We start from the raw sequence: 23,986 nt of genomic DNA, 5'->3' as shown, positions 1-23,986 counted from the left end.
AATTGTCCAATAATGAAGTTCTTCATTACAGAATTATGGAAAAAAACATCAAGCAATACAGAACAATGATACAGACAAATGGCAAAACGCTAACAAAGGCAGTGAACAGGCGCCACTGGAGCTAGTTTACAACCTTGAAAAACCACAAGTTGCCACAAATTACACTGTAGACTGCAAACAAGTAAACCAAGGATGTTTACAAAAACTTGACAGCATTCTGACTGGCTAATTTTTTCTGTTGAAAAGTTTCAAATAAGGATAAATTATCTTAAAAAGTGCCATTTCTCTGGTAGATAATTTCTTACATTTAACAAAGAGATTGTCTCCAGTGAGTTTCCTTTTTCTTACACTGGTCTTTTATCCTAGATGGTTTGAAGAGAAAGGGATTTAGTCTCTTGCAGAAGAACAAATGCTAAGGTTTCAAGCTGAAATATCTCCTATGGGTCCACGTGTCTGAACACTTTCTACCCTCCTGGTTCCACTGTTTGGGGAGGATATGGTGAGGCCTTTAGGAAGTTAGGTACGGCTGGCAGACACAGACTACTGAGGTGAGCTACTTTCCAAAATGAATGCTATGACAAGTCCATATCCCCTGAATGCAGTCTCCCTCCCTAAAGTCAGTTATCTGACTACCGTGATTTCAAAGTAACCAATACACTCGGTTTCCTTCTGCTTTAAAAGTTTAACATATCCCCAACTGACCAAAACTTTAATCCCAGCACTCGGGAGGCAGAGGCAGGCGGATCTCTGTGAGTTCGAGACCAGCCTGGTCTACAAGAGCTAGTTCCAGGAGAGGCTCCAAAGGCGCAGAGAAACCCTGTCTTGAAAAAAAAAAAAAAAAGAAAGGACAAAAAACAACTCGGTGAGGAAAGGGTTTACTTCAAATATAGGTCCTTATAATATTTCATTATTAAAAGCAATGAGGTCAGGAACTCATTAGGGGCAGAAGCCGGAGGGGGAAGTGTATGGCTCACTGGCTTGCTCCTCATGGCTTACAGAGCCTGCTTTCTTAGAGAACCCAGAACCACAATCCCAGGGATAGTACCATCCACAATGGGCTGAACCCTCTTCCATAAATTTCTCATTAAGAAAATAACTTAGGAGCCAGATCTTAGAGACATTTTCTCAACTAAGTTCCTTCCTTTCAGAGAACTAATCTACCTTGTGTCATGCTGACACAAATATAGCCAGCACATAAAAAAAAAAACCAATTACTAGCTGTCAACAACATAGACATCTGGAAGACAATGGCATTGCAGAGCATGGCTCTAAGGCATGGAGATGTGCTATTCATTTAATGTGTTAAGGTCAGGACTGTTAAGATAAATGATCCTGAATGAGTATTCCCCCCCCATTCATTCATTGGGTTTTTCAAGACAGAGTTTCTCTGTGTCGCCCCTAGCTGTCCTGGAATTCACTCTGTAGACCAGACTGGCCTGAACTCAGAGATGGGCCTGCTTCTGCCTCCCCAGTGTTGGGATTAAAGGCATATGCCACCAAAACCCAGCAAACTGTCTTAACACAAAGAAACATGACGCTGACTGGATGGTTATAAATTGTCTAACTATTAAATACCATACTGTTCCCCATAAATTTATCAACTATTTGTAAATTAAAAATAAAAATTTCTATCCACAAAAAGAGCAAAGAACTGGCAATTCAAAGACATTAATCTTACTTTATTACAATAACAAGAATTTCTAGGCGGGTTATCTAAGGCTTCATGATCATTTATGACTTCCCTTCAGACCACCTCTTCCAATGTAGTTATTTTTTAAAAAAAATAATTAACATATTATAATATTAAAAACTGCTTCCAAAGGGAAAATGAATTTCTTTAACACAGCATTCAACTTTGCATTCAATGTCAAACAGCTTCTCCAATTTTACCTCAAACCTTTCACTATGGGAAACCAAGCACCCTCACCTACCCACAGTCAATCTTGTTCCTTGTACAAAATATTCTTTTAAAGAAGTAATCAGTAATGGACTGGAAGGAGGACTGTGATGTGAAGGCAAGAATAAAAGCTCAGAGAGAAAAAACATTCCTTACAAACTACAATCTTTTTCAACTAAGGATTCTCTGAAAAAGTCAAAACTTAATGTTCAGTTTAAGGCGTAACTATATACAATTGGTTTCTCCCCAATACCTCTAAAAGATGCTCAGTCTCCTATATAACACACAGAAATTTAATTCTGTTGGTGATGCAGTGCAAAAATTAGCCAAAAAATGTATTCCAAAATACAATAATTCTGTCCTGAATATAAACAGGTAACTAGTTACAAATAAAGAGAAATACAGAAGACATTCAATATAGTATTTAATAGTATGTATGTGTGTATAATAGCAAAAGATTAGAAATCTTTTCTGATTCACACAAGTCAATGTGTGGCAGTTTAAAAGAAAACTATATAGATATGTTTCTATAAGTGATGTTAAACAAGGGTGTTAAGTAAAAATAGTAATAAAGCAAGGTGCAGAAAATGTTCTGTATATTGCAATCTATGGGACCAGTAAGAAATTATACAAGCGCACAGATACCCCTAAGATGTACTGTTACATAACTGTATAGAGGATAAGGAAGAAGAGATGATGATAAAAAGGGAAGAGGAAACGATTATGCTAGTGAGGTAGCTACAAGTATCTGATGTCAAGCCTGGACCTGGGTTCAATCTCTAGGCTTCACACAGTGGAAGGAGAAACAACGCCCACAACATGTTCTCTGGCCATAACATGAGCATTGTGGCACACACTCAACACCACTACATACAAATATTTGTAATAAAGGCTTTTTACAAGATAAAATTAAAGGAAAAATTAAAATGTTAAAATCTACCCAATGGTAAGAGACTGAATAGGTAAACTGGGATTAAAGCAAAAGTTCTCTGAAAATTTCTCAACCAGGTAAGATTTGATTCGAAAGCACATGAATATTTTAAAAAGCATACATCAAGACAACAGTAGTGGGATATACCCTAAAAGGAATAGCAAGGTAAAATTGCTCTCATTGCCTACATCACCAGCAGTAGTGTTTCCCTGTTACTAAGACTGTTTTACCTTACCAGGGGAAAAGGAATCATCACTTTACATCAGTGAGGGGAAAAAAACGATACAATGAACTGAAACCCATCACAACTGTTAAATGTTAACTGTTAAAGGCAAGGAAAAGAAAAGCACAGCAAGCCTCATGCTGTAACTTAAGAGCATTTCTGGGAATTGAGTCACTATGTACGAGCTAGTGAGTTCTTCAAACTTTTAACATAAATATTAGCATGCTAGTAAGAAACAGGACCTGAGTCGGGTGGTGGTGGCTCACTCCTTTTATACCAGCACTCAGGAGGCAGAGGCAAGGGGAATCTCTGTGAGTTCAAGGTCAGTCTGGTCTACAAAAGCTTTAAAACTACAGAGAAAGCCTGTCTCAAAGAAACAAAAAAAGGCCGGGGGCCAGCCTGGTCTACAAGAGCTAGTTCCAGGAGAGGCTCCAAAACTACAGAGAAACCCTGTCTCTAAAAACCAATAATAATAATAATAATAATAATAAACTAAAAATAAAAACAAAAGCAATTTATGGATTGTGGATGGTTGTATTTTGTTTTGTTCAAGACAGGATCTAACTGTGCAGACCAGGCTGATCTTGAATTAACAGATCTGCCTGCCTCTGGTAATGCTGGGATTAAATGGGAGTGGCTAGATATAATTTAAACATGCATTTTTGAAAGAACATCTATAGGATATGAGAAGAACTGTGAGTATGAACTACACATTTGGTGATACAAAAATTAACATTATTAATTACTTATTATTATTGAGGCTATTTTTAGAGCTACTTAATATTTAAAGTTGAAACTGTATGTCTAGAATTTGCTCCTTGAACACCCTAACACAGAGTGGGGAGGACTAGAAAGGAGATAAGAAAGAACTCCCTTGTGAAAAGACAAGAAGTGGTAATGCTGGGCTGGAGAGATGGCTCAGAGGTTAAGAGCACTGGCTGCTCTTCCAGAGGTCCTGAGTTCAATTCCCAGCAACCACATGGTGGCTCACCACCATCTATACTGAGATCTGGCTCCCTCCTCTGGCATGCGGGCATACATTGAGGCAGAATGTTGTATACGTAATAAATAAATAAATCTTTAAAAGAAAAAAGCAAAGAAAAACCAAAAAGAAAGAAAGAAGAAAAAGAAAAAGAAGAACTAAAAAAAAAAAAGTGGTAATGCTGACTGATGGGCAAGTAACAGCCCAGTAGGCTTCTGGCTGTCTTGCTTCTATTTATTTCCACAGTGGAAAGATGCTTAAAAAAATAAATAAATCATATCAATGCTTAAGGTATTATTCAGGAAGAACACAGTATTAACAAAATTAATAAAATTAAGTTCTTTGGAGCTGTATTTATGCTAGATAATTTTTCCATTAGCTGTCAATAACATTGAGACAAAAGACAAATGTTAATCCATCATGAAAATTTAACTAGCAAAATCCATGGGAATACTTCAGAACAAACAGAAGTGTATACCAACCATAAAACTAATTTTTCTCTTTCAAAATACTTAGACAACAGTAGCCCTCCATTTAAAAAAGAGAGAGAGAGAAAATGTCAATCCTTACACTCCTAAAAATGGAGGAAACTTAGTTTGTGTATTACTTGGAATTCTGTTTGAGTACCTTTTCCTATGAAACCCAATATATGAGCAAGTTCAGCAGAACCTCCATATACAGGCTGCCCATGCATGCTTCAGCACTGCCAGGACATAAATTTCATTTTTTCAATTTCACACCTTTCTATCCCTCAACATATAGCTCAACTACATAGTAAAATGAAAAAGGATTGAACATAATATTGCAGAAGAAATATAAAATTATGAATCAGCATGACCCACTTTTTCTATAAGAAGTGTACATATGAACAATTATTTGAACAACCTCGAAAATATCCCCAAACTGTCTGAAGTAGTTTTAGAATGGACTTGGTTTTTAATCTTTTAATTATATTCTGTGTTTGTTTAATGAATGTGAATATACATACAACTATTAGCAGTCCTAGAATGACCGGCAGATCCCTACCCATCCATTGTCCTTCATAGTGAGAAGGATTTGAACTAAAACTTCCAAGTCTGAGAACTTCTTTAAGACAGATTTGACTGACCTAGCTTCACCAACACCAAACATTTCAATCATGGGTGGATCTGACTAAATAGAATGAGGTGTGAGGCAGGAATTCATAGGCTTGCACACTTTGATCCCTTCTGTTTAGGACAGGGAAGAGCTGTAGACTGTAGCTGTATATCTGTAGACTGGTACTAGAAATCTAAAGTATCCTACAAAGACTTTCTCTATGGAAGTAACTTCCTTTGACACTATAACTATCATCCCACAAAAATGAGCAAGTGCCTATAGGATGTGTTGGGATTGGTGACTATCGCAATTGTCACCAGACCCTTCATCCAGTTAACTGGTAGAGAGCCGCAGCCAAACTAAGGACACACTCAGGAAATCCTGCTGAAGACGGAGAGGAGGGGTTGTATGGACCTGAGAGGTCAAGGACATCAGCCAAGAAAACCCACAGAAACAACTAACCTAGACTCAGGAGTTTACAGAGTCTGAGCCAACAACCAGGGTGCCTGCATGAGTAGAAGGAGACTGTGTCTGTTTCCCAGTCGCCCAGACCCAAATGATCACACAGAAACTTTACTAATTACAACACCGTTCAGAATATTTCTAGCTATCTCCTACATCTTGAATTAACCCATTTTTATTCATCTATGTATCGGCATAAGGCTGTGGCTTACTGGTAAGGATCTGGCATCTGTCTCCTTGAGCAGCTACAGGGTGTTTTGACTCCGCCTACTCTCTCTCTCTCTATATATATATATCTCTGTTTAGTTTTCCCACCTGACTTTGCTCTGCTAAGCCATTGGCCAAAACAGCCTCTTTATTAATCCATGGTAATAAAACATATTCACAGCATACAGAAGGGAATCCCACATCATGCATGGGGCTGAATTAGGCCGTCCACACATGTGTGTGTGTCTTTGACAGTGTATAACTTAGTCTACTTGTGAAACTCCTAACAGTGGGAGCAGGAGCTGTCTCTAACACCTTGGCTAGCTTCTGAGAACCTATTCTTCATACCAGGTTGTCTTGCCCAGCCTTAATACACACACTGCAACTTGATAGCCAGGCTTTGTTGATCCCATGGGAGGCCTGCCCCTTTTTGAAAAGAAACAGAGGGGGTGGAGGGTGGGCAGAGAGGAGCTGGGAGGAAGAAATAGGAACAGAGGAGGGAGGGGAAACTGTGGTCAGAATAAAATAAATAAATTTAATTTAAAAATTAGTAAGTAGTTGTGTACTATGGTATGAATAATAAAATCACAAAATGAGATGTAGGGGTTAAAGCTGAAGATCAGAGAAGCAGAGCAGTAAGCCACTAGAGAGACCTTTTACCTCTACCAATGCTCAGACGGAAGGGGCAATCCTCAGACTGCCTAGACTACAGTGTGTCTCTACCAAATCTCAGGTGCCACACTCTAGCGAGTTCCTATCTCTTCCTCTTTATAATCCTCTCTCCATCCAACCATAACACTCCTGTCTCCACTTATAGGACTACAGGTGTTTGACTGCCAAGCACTGGGATTAAAGGTATAAGCAAAACCACCTGGATCTGTTTCTGGCTTGCTCTCCTGTAGTCCAGGTTAGCCCTGAATTTACAGAGCCATCAGTCTCTTATCTCAGGAATCCTGAGATTAAAGGTATTTCTGGACTCTAGTGGCTTAGCTTTGTACTCTGATTTTCAGGCAAGCTTTATTTATCAGAATACAAATAAAATATCTCTAGTATTCAAAATACAGTGATGCTCTATTACTTTCTTTCCCTAAACCACTTTCTCTAGTATCTGGATTATGTTCAAAATAGTTTCCTATTAGAAAAACTAAGATTAAATCCTTGAAGAATTCTATGCTATGAAGAATTCCTATCAAGGGAATTACTGCCTAATTGAAACTCCCTAGTAAGAAACCATTTATAAAATACTCCAAAACACCTAAATTATTCCTGAGTATTCACGTGTCATACACAGAAAATTCTCTAAATGGCCCCATGTGACAGGTGGAACAACAAAGTACACAGCACCCTTCAACATGTAAGAGAAAGGTATACAAAACATAGCTGAATTTCAGGTCCTACCCCCACTGCATATTGAATATTCTAATTTTTAAGCCCACCATTAGATTTCAAACTAGAAATAATCTGTATGATACTGCTGATTCATTATGTGAGTGTATCTGTTCTTCATTTCTTGGCAATAGAGCTCTCATTTACTCTTTGTATACTAATGAGGTAATAGATGATTAAAGGTTATGGGACAGTCCCAGCCTGTGAGTGGGTTGCCAGGGAAACCAAAATCATTTTAACTAAAAAGGCTGGCACTTTCTAGTTTCCAAAAAGAGAAAAGGATAGGGAACAAATGGCCAATGATGTCACATTTACCATTCCCCAAAGAAGCCTCATAAAAACTCCTAAGGAGAGAAATAGAAAAATTTCTATGCAGTTCAACAACCAGAAAAGCCCAAATGGTGCCTGTCACTCTCAGAAGATGCCATGCAAACTCTACCTTCCCCCATCCATAACTTACTCTAGGCATTCATTTTATAAGGATGTTCATCTGTACCACTTAAATATCCTTTAATAGCAAACTGGCAAACCTAAATGTTATTTTATTCTAGGTAGACCACTCTAGCAAATTAACCAAACCTGAGAGAGGGATTAAAAAAAGGTCTTAGAGCTGAACAGGGACCACAGATGGGGTTGTGCATGGAGTGGAGCTCGCTTCCATAACTTCTGTGATCTGATATAATCTCCAAATAGATAGTGTTGAAATTGAAGCAAATTATATGATGCCATAAATGCTCCCGAGAGACTTGACTGCTAATTACTGTAGTGTACGAAGTCCCTAACCGTCTAATATCAGGAGTACAAAGTGGTCTCAAGGAATAAAAAATAACTTGCTTTCCACTCATCCTTAAGTCAAATAAAATTTAAACATATTATGCCCTATGGAAAAATAAGAAAACATGAAACGAAATACATTAAATTGATTTCCTAAATTCAAATGTTGCAGTATTTCTGCAGCTGTTGGAAACGGCTTACTGGTGGTACATGAAACAAAACACTGCACATGTCGTTTCAACATCTGACTACCACTTTTTTGGAATGTCAACTCTGCCAAGTCACTCAACCTCCCTGACAAGAAATTTCCTTACACACAAAATGTAAACAATAAAACCCAAACTATTTGGAAGATTGTGTCAAATATTGAGAACAGAGCTAATGCACAGAATTAAATCAGAAGAAATGACCTCAAAGTAGCTGATTTTCACTAACACCATATTTTCTAACAATGCTATTACCACAAACATACTCAACCGCAGAGATAGAGAGTACTGAAACACTGCCATATGCTTCCTGGTACAGACAAGACATTCCTAATAGTGTTCCAAATTCTATCAGTTCCTGCCGTCAGATTCTATGTTACCTGCCCCTATTCTGAAAGCTACTTAAATTTTAAAACAAACACAAAAACCAGTCTTGGCAAGCCCACCAATAATAATAAATCATTACCAATGCCAAGAAAACGAAAGCTTAATTGGCAAATTAACTTATGTGGTTAAAATCAGCATCTTAGAATTGCATGATATTATCTATCTTCCAAAAAGAACTAAAAGCAGACAGAGCCTATAATCATCACTGTTTGCCAAGCCTTTGAGGGGAACACCAAGGAGAGGCATCAACATCATCCTTTCACTACCTCAACTACAGGGCCATCTTTTCTAATGCTTATTCAATGCCAAGTATTCACCAAACAGCAAGGTGACAGCGCATCAAAACAAAGTCAAAACACTGGTGAGTCGCTTTCTTCCTATAAACTCCACCAAGTATTTCAACATAAATGACCCCAGACTTATCATCCAATGGATATTTGAAAAACAATAGTTTATAAAAAGAATAAATCACCCTTAAAAACAAATTTTAAAGAAAGTAATATGATATTTAAAATCACATTGTTCTTATTTTTTCCCACAGACAGAAATTTTAATATTCTACCTCATAATATTCTGAATAAAAGCAAACGAGGGGGCTGGAGAGATGGCTCAGCAGTTAAGAGCACTGACTCTTCTTCCAGAGGTCCTGAGTCCAATTCCCAGCAACCACATGGTGGCTCACAACCATCTGTAATGAGATCTGGTGCCCTCTTCAGGGGGGCAGGTACACATGCAGGCAGAATATTGTATTCATAATAAATAAATCTTTTTATAAAAAAAAGCAAACGAGGCAAATAGAATCTCCATAACAACAATATTTAAAGTAAATAGTTGAGCATCAAATACTTAATTCAACTGACAATTCCTCAGAGTTTTCCCTCCTTTTCTTCCCTCTTTCAATCACACACAAAGTAACAGAAGTGGTACTAGGAGCAGGGGTTAAAAATAGAAAGCAGATTTACTTACTAAAGTAAAATGTCTAGAAAACTGCTTTTAGTCAAGAAAAACATAATTGCTGAAACTAACTGTCCCCACTCATCTGGCCAATCTCATTTGGGGTCTATCAAAACAAACACTTTAGGAGCTGAGCACAACAATGTTATGCTTGCAACCCCAGTTATCCAGAAAGGTAAAGTAAGATAACAAGATTAAAGCAAGCCTGGGTTGGCTTATCACAGTATGGTCTTAAACCACAAGAGTGTGGAGGGACTGGGATGTGAGACCTCACCTAAAACTTTAGGACCTGGTGATACAACTTCATGGCACAGCTCAAGGCCTTGGACTCAAAAAAAAAAAATATCCACCTCAGTTTTGTTTTTCAAGTTTTAGTTGCACGTTGTTACATAAAAACTCAGTAGTCAGACTCTTATTGGTGGTTTTTAAATACTAAGTAGAAAAGCAAGTTATCATGCTAGAGTAATGTATACTTAGATACTTCGGTTCTTGAATGAAAATGGTAACGAGGAAATCAGAATGTCTTAAAACAACTCCAAAGCTCTCATTTTGAGGATCATACTCAATGTCTGAAATATGGAAATTGATTATTAATGGGCCTGGAGAACATCCATTTATAAAGGACTTACCTTCTTTTTATCCCTCATTGAGCCTTTGCCTCGGACCATTATTTTACATCCTGTTTCTGCTTCAAGTTGTTTAGCTGTAAGTCCTCTAGGTCCAAGGATTCTCCCAACAAAATTAAACTGTAGGGAAAGATAATATATATTATTCCCTGTTGAAGTTGCATTGAAGTTCTTTAAAAGCATACATATGCATTAACTTACTCAATCTCTTCTGAACATAAACCAGGAAGAAATCAAACCTAGAACTCATTAATTTCTTAATGAATAAGATGTAAATCATTGCCTTATGAAGAATTTCATATGCACTAATGCAAGCTATAGAACAATCTAGCTAAACAAAGGTATCTTTATTGAGTTGTCCATCAACACATAATCCAAGCCAGAGGATAAAGAGCTAACAAAACACGGGTACCACACAGGCGGTGACACTCTACAAAATAAATCCTGTCCTTTAACAAGAATACTTGGGTGAGAGTCCTGCTTTCTTAACAAGAAAAGTTGTCTCCAGAAACAACTGTGTAAGTGACAGTTCCACATTGCTGATAGAATATTAATGTTCAAACTAGGATTCTATCCTGTGCTACGTATAAAACTCTTGAGTATGCTTTTTAAAATTATAATTCTTAAACAATTTTATTATGGATTCTTAATTACCTTTTTCTTTCAATCCCATTTTTAACTTATACTTTTAAAAGTTAATGCAAAGAGCCTAAACTTTCTATAAAAAAAGTCAGTGATGAAAAGTATTGTATAAAGAAAACTTTAGCTTCTTATATTATTCACATTTATACAATTTAAAAGGTCACTGGGAAGTACACACCTCCACTCACCAGGAAAAACAACCAGCCTGCTGTAAACATCATGTAACATTATACTTGTATCAGCCTCGCACAAATTAAATTTAATACATCTGATGGGTGACCAGCCTGTATCACCTAGATCTGTAGTATATTTTATGCTCTCCAAAATACAAATCTGTCAAACAATGCGCTTCTCAGGACTTATCCCATTGCTAAGCTACATACAAGTACACATATTTGGAACTTTCTAGTCCATTATTTATTCTTACTACATCATACTGTATGTACTAACTGGTGGAACTGTACTGAAAAGTATCTTAGCTATTTCCATCCATTTTCCATCACTGCATATATCTCACTAATTGTTTAGATACTCAGTAAAGTGTGCATTGGGATCAACTACTAAAACTTCAAATCATGAATAACGGCCTAATTTCATTTAGTTCAGCCTTCTGTCATCTCTCAAGAACGTAAAAACATTTTTCAATGTGCCTTTAATTATTTTTAAGCTATTTCTAAAAACTTAAGTTTTCCTAATAAGTCTGTAAATATTTTGAAACCTACTTTGTTCTAACATGTGAATACATGATTAGTTTCTAATCAATCTTTACCTGGAAATACATATTCTTGATTACTGATTTTTCTTGGGGGCCTTCCTGGGGGCTGTGTCTGCAAACTGCCATTGTCACGGAGTCGTATCTTTTTCTCTTCCAACTCTATATTTTTATTTACTACTTACATAGTAGCACCCCTTGAGTTCAAAAGCAAATGTGTATCATTCTCTACTTGCTACTAGTTTCAAGAACAAGGTTGATAAAGTTCCAGGTGATCTAAGCATCTTATATACTTCAACAGATCAGAGGGTTACAACTAATTTTTTAAATCAATTTTATATTTCTGAAATAGACTCAAGTTGGATATTATGCATTTACTTTTATGGCCTACTAGGTTCAGTTTCCCAATGTTTTGGTGGCTTATTTTAAAAAGAAAAAAAAAATCATTCACGGAGCTGGAGCACAGGCTCTGCAGTTAGCACTGGCTGTTCTTCTAGAAAACCTGTGTTCAATTCTCAGCTCTTACTCAAGCCAGCTCAAAATCCTCTGTATACCAGTCCCATGGATCCAAAGCCCTCTTCCAGTCTTCCCAAGAGCCAGCCATGCATGTGGTACACAGACATACATGCAGGCAAAAAACAATTCACATGCATAAAATACCTCTAATTTTCTTTTCTCATAATAAGGACCTCAGATTTAGACACTAAGGTTTATTCAGGTCTCCAAACATGTTGAAATGTTTCCAACTATCTGGATGACCTTATATAAAACGAACACTATTTTATCTTCAATACCAATTGGAACTCACTGATGATAGACTCAGTTTCATTAACTGTTATTTTTATACCTTAGTATTATCAATTTTACTGTGGTTGTCTTCCTTATAAATGCACCCATATTCCCTAAATATTCAAATTTATAGAATAAAATTTTATTTAAATATTTGTTAACCTGCAATTTTGCTTTTGCGTATAAGTGAGTATATGCCTCATGTACGTTTGTGCACCATGTTCAGGTCTGGTACCTGGAAAGGCCAAAAGAAGGTGTTGGGTCCCCTGGAACTGTAGTTACAGATGATTGTGAACCACTGTATGGATGCTAGTCTCAAATGCAAGCCACCTCCCCACCCTATAAGGATTTTTCATTACAGGTTATCTATGCTACTACTCTTCCAAGACATAGACTCACTGGAGTTGATCCATTAAAAAGGGGGGGGGGGAGAAGGAGGAGAAGAGGAAGAGGAGGGAGGAGAAGAGGGGCAGGGGAGGAGGAAGGAGGGAGGAGGAGGAGGAGGAGAAGAAGAAGAAGAAGAAGAAGAAGAAGAAGAAGAAGAAGAAGAAGAAGAAGAAGAAGAAGAAGAAGAAGAAGAAGAAGAAGAAGAAGAAGAAGAAGACTTGTTTTGAAAATACAATGTAATAGGTGTTTATCTTAAGAACAATGGCTGCAGACACAAACCACAATTGCTCTAATGAACAAAGGTAAAAGTTCAGTAAATGATTCATTGAAAACTGCCATTTTGGGGTTTGCTTATTACATTGGTACTTTGGCTTATTTTATTTCATATATTCTTCCTTTGATATCTATTCTTAGCTTTTTATTTCCATCTTTTCTTGCTCTAAGGTTTAACCTACTGGTTAGATTTAATCTAAATCTGAAACAGATACTTATTGCATGTTTCCTACATGCTATAAAATATATCATGATTTTTCAAGGATGTAAGAATTTCTCAATTATCTTTGGTTTGATTTCTAGTTTCCTATGCTATACACACACACCTTCTAATGTTTGTTCAGACTTGCTTTTAAACATAGGATGTAGTAATATTTTGTTTTAACAATTAAAGCTTGCCTGAAGATCAGAGTGCAGAGTTAAAGATACTAGAGGCCAGGCAGTGGTGGCTCACACCTTTAATCCCAGCACTAGGGGGATAGCAAAAGGAAGGAATATGGCTGGGTGGAGAGAGGAATAAAAGGCAAGAGGAGACAAAAGCTCTGTGCAGTCTGGAGATGCAGTCTAAAGCAGTCAGAGGACACAATCTGAGGACAGAATCACCCTTTTGATCTGAGGATTTGGTAGAAGTAAAAGGTCTCTCCAGTGGTTGTCTGCACTGTTGCTCTGATCTCTCAGCTTTCAAGTCCTAATACCTGACTCCAGGTTTTTATTAAAAACAAACAGAATTCATGCTACAACAGGATATAGTCAATTAAAAATAAAATAAAAAGTCTGTGTGTGTTTGTATGTATACACGCATACAAAGGGTAGTGTATGCAACTGTATCATGTGTGCATAAAGGTGTCAAATTCAAAAGCCAGAATACAACTGTCAGTGTCAGATGCCTCCACCTTGAGACAGAGTATCTCTTTGCTGTTTGCCACTCTGCATACCAGGAGTCTATGACTGTCAGAAGATTCTGTCCTCTGCCTCCTACCTCCTGCAGAAGTACTGGGATTAAAGATATGAGGTCTTGGCACAACTTTACATAGGTCTGGGGTTTTAAACAGAGATCTTTACACTTGCACAGCAAGTATTTGATCTACCGAGCCATCTGCCCAGCTCCTATGGAAACATCTGAGCATGATAACTAAAACTTAAGTAGGTTTGATCTGTATCATTTATCAAATAAGCTTGTCTACCCTACCACTTGTCCACCAAGAGGGCACACCCTACCCTTCTGACACATTAAATATCTTTTATTGCAATTAGAGTCTTGGGACTACACAGAAAAAAACTAATTCTAACAACTATTAATTACTCTAAAATTGTTTGCAAAGCAGATAAAACAAATATTGAAATCTGTGAGATGAAATTTTCTTAACCTTAAGAACCAATTACTATTGCACCCATGAACCAACAAAGTTCAAGTACGCTAAAGTGTATACCACACAGATTCTAATGCATTGGAATTGTCAAGGTCATCCTTCTCGAGATGCTTTAAGCAGAGAATGAAAAAAATTAATCATAACAGCTGTTTTGTCTATTGCAACCAATTTCCAGGTTAATGTGCTATGCCTTGCATTAAAACTCATTCTGTGTTGATTTATCATGCCCGTTCTTCAGCTTCATTCAATTAAAACAATGTCACAATGCTTTCAAAGAAAATCATTTCAAAGAGCTTGAGCTAAGTGCAACTTGAAAAGCCAACAGAAAAAAAAAAAGAGAAAAAAAAAATAAAAGATAGTCATTAGCCCTACTGTTTAAGTATAGACCTTTTTGCTACAGCTCACCAATTATATTTCTACCAAGTGGTGTGTTAATTTCTAAAAGTTAAACAGTTATATCTACTGCTATTCATTTTGTTCACTACATTTTAAAAACAAACAATGGATTTTTTCCCAGTGACAAATGCAAATTATGAAAACTCCTGGAACCTCCTTAAATAAGCATAATTCAAAACAAAATCTTCTTGTGAGATATTACCAAAAATATGACTGATAGAAACTGTATTTCCAAAAGCATCTCAGAAGCACTTTAAGAATTACTAAACAGTAATCTCTGCTTAAAATTTTGGAATTAAAAATAAAAAGTTATGGGCTGGAGAGATGGCTCAGAGGTTAAGAGCACTGACTGCTCTTCCAGGGGTCCTGAGTTCATTCCCAGCAACCAAATGGTGGCTCACAACAGTCTATAATGAGAGCTGGTGCCCTCTCCTGGTCTGCAGGCAAAAATGCAGACAGAACACTGCATGATAGATTAGATTAGATTAGATTAGATTAGATTAGATTAGATTAGATTAGAATAGATAGAGATAGATAGATAGATAGATAGATAGATAGATAGATAGATAGATAGATAGATAGATAGATAGATATAAAATAACATGCAAGTTTTAGGTTGGTTTTCTGCTGAGGAAGGATTTCTCTATGTAGCCCTAGTAGTTCTGGAAATTGCTCTGTAGACCAGGCTGGCCTTGAACTCACAGACATCTGCATGCTACCACCACCACCCAGCATTGGCTTACTCTTTTGTACAAGAGATAATTTGAGGGCTGGATAGATGCTCAGCGGTTAAGAGCAAATATAGTTCTTGCAGTATCTGTATTTGGTTTTCAGTACCAAGGTCAGGCTGCTCAAAACTATCTCTAAATTCCAGCAACAGGGACTCAAACTCTTCTGTGCTCTAAGGACTATCTTAGCAGGGCTAGAAATTAAACAGAGCTTCTCACACACACAGAGCAAGAACTCTATACTAAACTATATTCCCAATCCCATGTCTACCATTTCTATAATTTAGGTATTTTACAAACTAGGTATTTAAAATAATAACAATAAACAGAGTCGGCATTAAGCCTGCCCAGTTAAAAGGATGGATGGATGGATGGATGGATGGATGGATGGATGGATGGATGGACTTGTTAGTAGAAAACAGAACAGGGTCACCTCTAATTTAGACAACAACTGAGAATTTATTTTGGTTCAATATCTACCAGGGCTAAACATTTTACCTAAAAACCAAGATGTCATGGAGGGAGATGTATTATCCTGTTTATAAATTTATATTAATTATGGATAAGTAGTGAAGGTCTCCTGGAGAAAAGGCTATTTTATACTACATATAGGAACCATTTAATAAACCATTCATATATTTGCCATTTATAAACATTTGTGTTTATGCTCCATGACTTACAAGTGTTATTTAATAAAAGGCTTCTCATAAAACTATTCAAGTAAAGTCACCGACACCAACTGCTACTACAAACAAAAATTGCTAAACAGTTAAGAACAAGACTTTAAATTGGTATATGAATTAAGATACTCTAAGTTAAGACAAATTTTCACTCAGTAAGACAATAAAACCATCCAAAAGAGTTGGGTAAGACTTGTACTTGCCCTTTTCAGAAGATAAATGAATAGGTTAGAAAATAAGAGTGTACAAGGTTTTATGCCACAAGCAGACAGTATCTATGATAGTATGTTTAGTAAAAAGACCCCACGTATCTCTCAAGCTTTACTTTTGCTATTGTTCCTTTTATCAAACCTCTAAGTAACTTCTTACTCTGTTCAAACTCTCAGGTAGTTCTAAAGTTTTTTTTTCTGTTACCCTTGCCTTGCTTCTTCATTCCTATCCAACAAAAGTCCAAATCTTTCCATTCATCCCACAATAATGAACACAGGTCCCTTTCTGTGCCTCCCTCTGAAGGAACCCTGAACCCGAAAGAGAGGTGTTTCCCTCCTCTGAAGAATTTTGCATGTTCCTCTTACACCCCTTATCAAAGTAGTCTTTTGCAGGCCATTCCTGAAGTTAGAAGCCATAATCTAAGTCTGTTAAGCCCACAGTGCTTTACAGAACAAATGCGAGCTTGAATGAATGAATGAATGAATGAATGAATGAATGAATGAATGAATGAATGGTATTTTTAGGCAATGAAAAAAGGGGAAAGTGTCCCTAACTTGAAAACACAAAATCCAAAATATTTTAAGCATCAGTAAATCATTAAAAAAAAAAACCCTCACACTTTACAGCATTTCAGATTAGATAAAGTTAATTGAGTCAAATCTATATAAAAATTCAAAAACATCCCAAACAGTTGAAACTGGAGAAAGGAAAAACTAATTAAGTATTGTCAACAAAGAACTAAGCTGATTTTGTTCTCATGCTCTTCCCCCAAAAAAGTGAGATTTTAAATTTTAAAACAAATAAGTAAGAGATTAATCAGAAACAGGTGCCACAGGTCTAAATATAAGGAAGCAAAGGGCAGAGAAATAGGTAATTAAAGACGATTAAGAAAAGTTACATGTCAAAGGCTTAAATAAACTTGACAAACTTTAAACTAACCAAAAATAGAGAACTCAGACAACAACAAACTTCCAGGAGACAAGTGAAGCAAGAAACAATTAGAAGAAATTAAAAAAGCTACTACAAATAATTCTACCAAAAAACTAGACAAAATAATCTCTGAATTCCTAAGAAGCACAGCACTTACCAAATGACTCAAAGAGTAATCTAAATATGATAAAAAATAAGATTAAAAAGCAATTCAAAACCTCCCAATAAAGGGAAGCCTAATGACCAGATAAAGATAAGTTCCAAACATTTAAAGAATTAAACTATCTCCCCCAAACTCTTTTACAAAACTTTAAAAAAGCACAATTTCAAGCTTTTCCTTCAAGAACATTACCCTCATACCAAAGCTAGATATGAACACATAAGAATGCAAAAAAGGTAGAAGCTAATATCTTTGGTGAAGAAAGATACAAGTCTAAGCAAAATAAAGTTTGCTATTCTAAGATTAGAGACAACTGACTGGTGCCCATCCTCATTACTTGTAAACACAGCACTAGAAGTCCTAGTCAGACCAATTACCAATCAGGCCAAGAAAAAATCTAACGAACTAAAAGGGAGGAGAGAAGAAATGAACGTAGTTAAAATGTCTCTTTTGCACAGGGCACGACCTTCTATATCTAATGGAAACTTTAAAACTTTTCATTTTAAAAAACAAAAAACTTTAGGATAAAATTTTTATTGTTGTTTTTGTTTTTCGGGACAGGGTTTCTCTATAGCTTTGGAGCCTGTCTTGGAACTACCTCTTGTAGACCAAGCTGGCCTCAAACTCACAGAGATCCGCCTGCTTCTGCCTCATAAGTGAGCCACCATCATATGGCTAAAACTTAGGAAAAATTCAATAAAGTTGAAGGATATAAAATTACGTACAAAAAAATCCAGACTTTGTATCTATGCATTAACAACAAATAGCCAAAAGAAAAATTAAAAGGCTGGAGAGATGATGGTTCAATGCTTAAGAGCATTTGCTCCTTCCTCTTCCAGGGGAACAAAGTTCAGTCTTCAGTGATCTGCATGACAACTCCCAACCATCTGTAATGGCATTCTGGGAGAATCTACTCACAACCATCTGTAATGGCATTCTGGGAGAATCTACTCACAACCGTCTGTAATGGCATTCTGGGAGAATCTACTCACAACCGTCTGTAATGGCATTCTGGGAGAATCTACTCACAACCGTCTGTAACAGCATTCTGGGAGAATCTACTCCCAACCATCTGTAACAGCATTCTGGGAGAATCTACTGCTGTTGACCCACATTTGCACAGGCAGGATGTGGTACACAGGCATAGATCAGGCAAAACACATAATAAAATTGGATTAAAAACACACAAAAGAAAAATTAAGAAGGCAATTCCATATATAATAGCATCAAAAAGAATGCTATCACACCCTAGTGAGTTCAAGTAATTAGTACTGGTAAAATGTGCTCACTAACCAGCGTGGTCTACAGAGTCAATGAAATCCCTACACAAAATCCCAACTACATTTTTAATTGAAACAGAAAAAAATACTTTTTAAAATTTGCATGAAACTATAAAAGACCCAAAAAATAGTAATCTTATAATAGAACAAAGTAGGAGCATCACTTATTTAATCAACTATATTATAAAGACAAGTAATGAAAACAGTACAGAATTGATTTTTTTTTTATCACGAAGACTAATGAAGCTCAGAAACAAACACAAGTAGAAACGGCCAAATAATCTATCAAGAATCTCAAGAATCTACACACAACAGATCAAAGAGATCTTCATTAACCATTTTGGGTGCATATACAAATAAACTTGAATTTATATGTTCAGAATAGTGAAACTGGACCTTCACCTTAAACCAGTACAAAAATTAATTTTGAAAATGTAGAACTAGAAAGAAACAAGATATAAAGCTCCTTGAGAGGCTTTGTCCATTCTAAACGACTCGGGTATGAGCACGTATGAGGCCTAGAGTGCGGACTGCCAAATCCTATTCAAAAAGCCAGATGCGTGCGTGTATCAATTCACCTGGAAACCAGCACTTGGGAAGCAGACACAAGGGATCAGATTGTAGCACAAATAATGAAAACCCAGAGACAGATATTGGGATTCAAGCAGATCAGAAAAGCAAAACAGCCAAGCCAATAGAGAAGTCTTACCTCTACCAAGGCTGGGCAACTGCTGAGCCTCTTTCTCCTCCCACTTTATATTCATTCCCCTTTAGTGCCGGGATTAAAGGAGTATGACTCCCTAGTACTGGGATTAAATGTGTGAGCCACCACCACTGCCCAAATCTGTTTCTGCATTGATCTTGTGTAGCCCAGGGTGGCCTTAAACTCACACAAATCTGCCTCTACCTCCCAAATCCTTAGGATTAAAGGTGTGTGCCACCGTGGCCAGGTCTCTAGTGGCTTAGTTTTACCCTTTGATCTTCAGGTAAGCTTTATTTATTAAAAGATAAATAAAATATCACAATATTGGATCCCTTGAACAAGCTCTTACCTATACTAGCAAAATCAGTAACTTCTGGGTTCAAATGAGAAGCCATACCTATATGGTAGCAAACAATCAAGGAAGACAGATACCAACCTCTGTCTCCACATGTCTGTGCACACAATGTACACCTACCCCAACAAACAAATGCAACAATACCATACCTAATAGGGAAGAAAAAAAACAGATAAATAAGCTCCTTAATATTGGCTGTGATTTTTAAACATGGAAAAAACAGGCATCCAAAAGGAAAAACAAATGAAACTATTAACAAGAAAATAAAGCATACACACACACACACACACACCATTAAGAAAAATGAAAAGACAAACCATAGAGTAAGAGACATTATCTACAAGCCATTCATATGTGAGAAACTAATATCCATAACAGGGTAATACTCAACAAAACAAACCATAACAACAAAAGCCTGATTTTAAATAAATACACAAATATAGTCTCCTACAGAAAACAGAGAAATGTCTACTCCAACAGGCACAAGAAAGGATAGCTTACATCACTAGCCAGTATGCAAGATATCATCTCACACCTGTTGTAATGACCGCTATGGATTACATGCTAGCAAAGATATGGTAGAAAACGGAACACTTGTTCCATACAGATGGGGACATACATAAGTACAATTCTGGAAAACATGGAAGTTCTTCAAAACATTAAAAGCAGAACTAGCAAAAATAGTCTAATGAAACTCAGAAACAAACACAAGCAGAAATGAAAAAATCTCTAACAAGAATGTCAAGATTCTACACGTAACACATTAAAAACAAACCAACCAACCAGAACTAGCAATCTCATACCTGGTGAATATACAAACATTAAATCATGTGCTGATAAGTTTTGCACACCCCATTTTCATTGCAGTATTACTTACATTAGCCAAGGTATGAAAATGACTCAACTGTCTACTGACATACGAATGGGTAATAAAAAATGAAATGCTATCTAGCCATAAAAAAAGGAAGATCTTGTCATTTTTCAAAAATACAAACTAATCTGGAAGACAATGCACTGAGAGTCAAGCATGAATCCTGCATAATCTCAACAAAGCTCACAGAACAGAAAACAGAATAGCATTTAGGAGAATAAGTATGATAAGTATAGAGATAATGCTCAAGACACAATGCTCAACAAGAGTTGGCGGCTAAAGAGAAGCAGTTAAGAAGCCTTGCTACTGTCTCAGAGGACCAGAGTTCAGCTCAAAGTATTTACATAATAAATGGCTCACGACCACATGAAATTCCAACTCCAGGGACTCTACATCCATTTCTTGCCTTCCTGCAACCAATATGCGCATTCACACAGTACTATAAAACTGTAACTAAGTGACAGAGTATAAAGTTTTGATTATGCCACATGACTAAATTCTGGTTCCAGATATAACATGATGACTAAGTATTTGTTCTCGTTCTCTCTCTCTCTCTCTCTCTCTCTCTCTCTCTCTCTCTCTCTCTCTCTCTCACACACACACACACACACACACGTACGTGAGGCAATGGATGTGCTCTTCCTTAGCTTGAGTGTGGTATCATTTCACAATGTGTATCAAAAAGTCACATTAGAAGGGGTCCCCATAAACTTCCTCACACATGACCAGCTAGTGCCAAGGCTACTATTCGCTACTCTCTAAAACCTGATTGGTAAGACTTTAATGTTGAAGACACAAAATTACTTATGTCATCAAATACAGAGAAAGATGATGCCCAACTAGGCTTCACCCCTACTGACTAGCATTCATGGTACTTTAGTATTCTGCATCTACCAGAGGAGAAAAATCATTAATATTACCCACTATAACGCTGCAATATACAAGAGCAACCTTCCTGCAAGATATGCTAAATCAATAGTGGCATAAATGTTACGGGAGTAACCAACCACTTTTAACTTGTATTTATGGCCCACTTAATAAGATGAGACCCTTAGCTGACATTGCTAAAGTGGCCAAGAACCTGATATTAGATATGTAATGGGACCTAGGGGAAAACGCACTACTATTGTCTGCTAAAGGAACATAGCAATAAAGTGACTTCTAATGACAGATTTCTAAGTTTCTTCCTACAGAAGTTGGTAGTTAACACAAAGGCCCCATAACTAGACAATGTGCCACAGTGAAAGACTGTCAACACTTTCCCCTCAAGGCTCACAAATCCATGTGCAAGAGGAGGAGGAAAGATTCTAAGATCCAGAGGTGGTTGCTGACTCCAAAAGTATTATCCAGACACAACAGGACTGATATATGTATGTTCACACCCCTAACCAAGAATCTACTTACAAATGATGCCTGCTTTAAAAAAAAAAAAATCCGTTTTCTCCAATGGAGTCCACAGTAGATCCTACGTCCAGATGTAGGAACCAAAAGAAAAAAAAAAAAGAAAAAGAAAAAAAAGGCTAAATTGTTTTCAGTGTGCCTTTTGTTTGGGTATTTTGTTTGTTTTAAGTTGTTTATTTTTAGTGTTTTTTGTTGGATGGACAGGTAAACAGAATATAGGGGGAGTTGGGGCAAGAAGAAAGAATGTGATCAAAATATACTATATGACTTTTTTCAATAAAATTAAAAATTACTCTATTATGTTTCTTAAAAGTATACAATTAGCCAACTATACCTCAATAATGATTAGATAGTAGGTTACAATCAACACAGAACTCACAATCAGAAATTCCTCAATAAAGTTGTCTCATGTCCTCATTTTGTTTCAAAGAACAAAGTAAAAGACACTGTAGGGAAAAAAATCAGTTATTATCTTCACTTTCCACTTCAATAGGGATATAACTAGAGTACAAGGGCTGTACCATGCAACCATTTTTATGTGTTAAAAAAGAGGAGTATTATGTTCAAGACAATAAGCCCAATTCTGTTTTGGGTAAGATGTATATACCGAGTTACTAGATTCTCAAAATAATACCGAAAAATGTATTATTAGTATTATGTACCTTTAAAGCACAAGAGATTACTAAGTAGACAAAAATCCTAAAAGTTCAGAAATTTAATACCATCTTGTATCTCCTTTGTAAGGTAAGTAAACTAACAATCTTGGAATTCTAAATGATTAATATAATTTACATTTAAAAATTCTCTTCAAGCTTTTCAGAATGAATTCAGTTGTTACTTCAATAATTTTTCCCTAACTACACTACGAATGTTTGAGAAAACCATGCCTCAACTTATTAATGTTTTCAGTCTTCTAGCCATTGGGTCACATTTTTTTTTATTCTGTTTTTTAAAACAGAGGGTCTCACTGTATAACTATAGCTGGCTTTAAAGCACACATACATACGTACACACACACACACACACACACAGAGAAAGTCCAAGACCTAAAGACTACAGATGAATCTAGGAAACAAAATATGTTTGTGACCATAGAGAAGAAAGGCTCTTAAAGTCAACATCTTGCTACACAAACATCGTCTGTTAGAAGTTTTATTAATTAAAAGGAGAACTGATCTTTATAACACAAGTTTTCCTTGTATCTAATTTATTGACAACTGTCTTTCACACTGTCCTGTTCAGTATCCTACATTACTGTGAGTGACTGACTGTCTTTCACTCTGTTGTCCTATTCAGTAACTCATTCTGCTGAAAGGCCCTCCTCTTCCTTAATCCCTACACATAACAAAGGCAGAGATCTTCAGATTCTTCACTGCAATTCTATGCCCTCTTCTTTGCTGTGGGATAATGCTCTTGTTCACTATAGTTTGTCAAAGATTGGCCAATAGCCCTGCAGGAAGGTATAGGCAGGGCAACCAGACAAGGAGAATTCTGGGAAGAGGAAAAGCAGAGATGCAGATGCCTATAGCCACAGAAGAAGCACAACAGAGCAACGTGGCAATACACAGATTAGTAGAAATGGGTTAATTTAAGATATAAAAGCTAAGTAATTAGCCTGAGCCATCAGCCAAACAGTTTATAATTAATATAAGCCTCTGTATGTTTATTTGGGACTGAACTGCTGCGGGAGCAGGGACAGAAACTTCCTTCTACAATTCTTCACTTAACAATCACTTCTAAGTTCAGGTTCTCATTATTACACAGCTGGTCACATCTTTAAGCATTCCATGAGAACTAAGATGATGTAGGAGGTCCTTCAGTATGCTATGAAAAGGTGTTTCTCTCATCGGTTAATTGATGTAGGAGGGTCTTCTGTTTTATGTTGGTTTCATTGGTTAATAAAGAAACTGCCTTGCCCATTTGATAGGCCAGCCCTTAGATGGCTTGCAACCAGTTACAACTACACTCCCACGGGATCTAACGGCCT

The 23,986-nt window shown here is 36.7% G+C and overlaps 1 protein-coding gene across 7 annotated transcripts in view; it reads right to left on the bottom strand.

Moving 5' to 3' along the window:
• Positions 1-23,986, bottom strand: part of Qki (QKI, KH domain containing RNA binding) — a 107,722-nt gene that overhangs the window by 51,648 nt on the left and 32,088 nt on the right. For all 7 annotated transcript variants that reach the window (XM_075950896.1, XM_075950905.1, XM_075950915.1 and 4 more), the window contains exon 3: positions 10,116-10,232. In XM_075950896.1, the coding sequence (XP_075807011.1) occupies positions 10,116-10,232 (117 nt within the window). The remainder of the gene's footprint in view (positions 1-10,115; positions 10,233-23,986) is intronic.

Source organism: Microtus pennsylvanicus, chromosome 1 (genome assembly GCF_037038515.1).
Source record: "Microtus pennsylvanicus isolate mMicPen1 chromosome 1, mMicPen1.hap1, whole genome shotgun sequence".
NCBI lineage: Eukaryota > Metazoa > Chordata > Mammalia > Rodentia > Cricetidae > Microtus > Microtus pennsylvanicus.
This window is presented reverse-complemented; position numbering and strand designations above follow the sequence as displayed.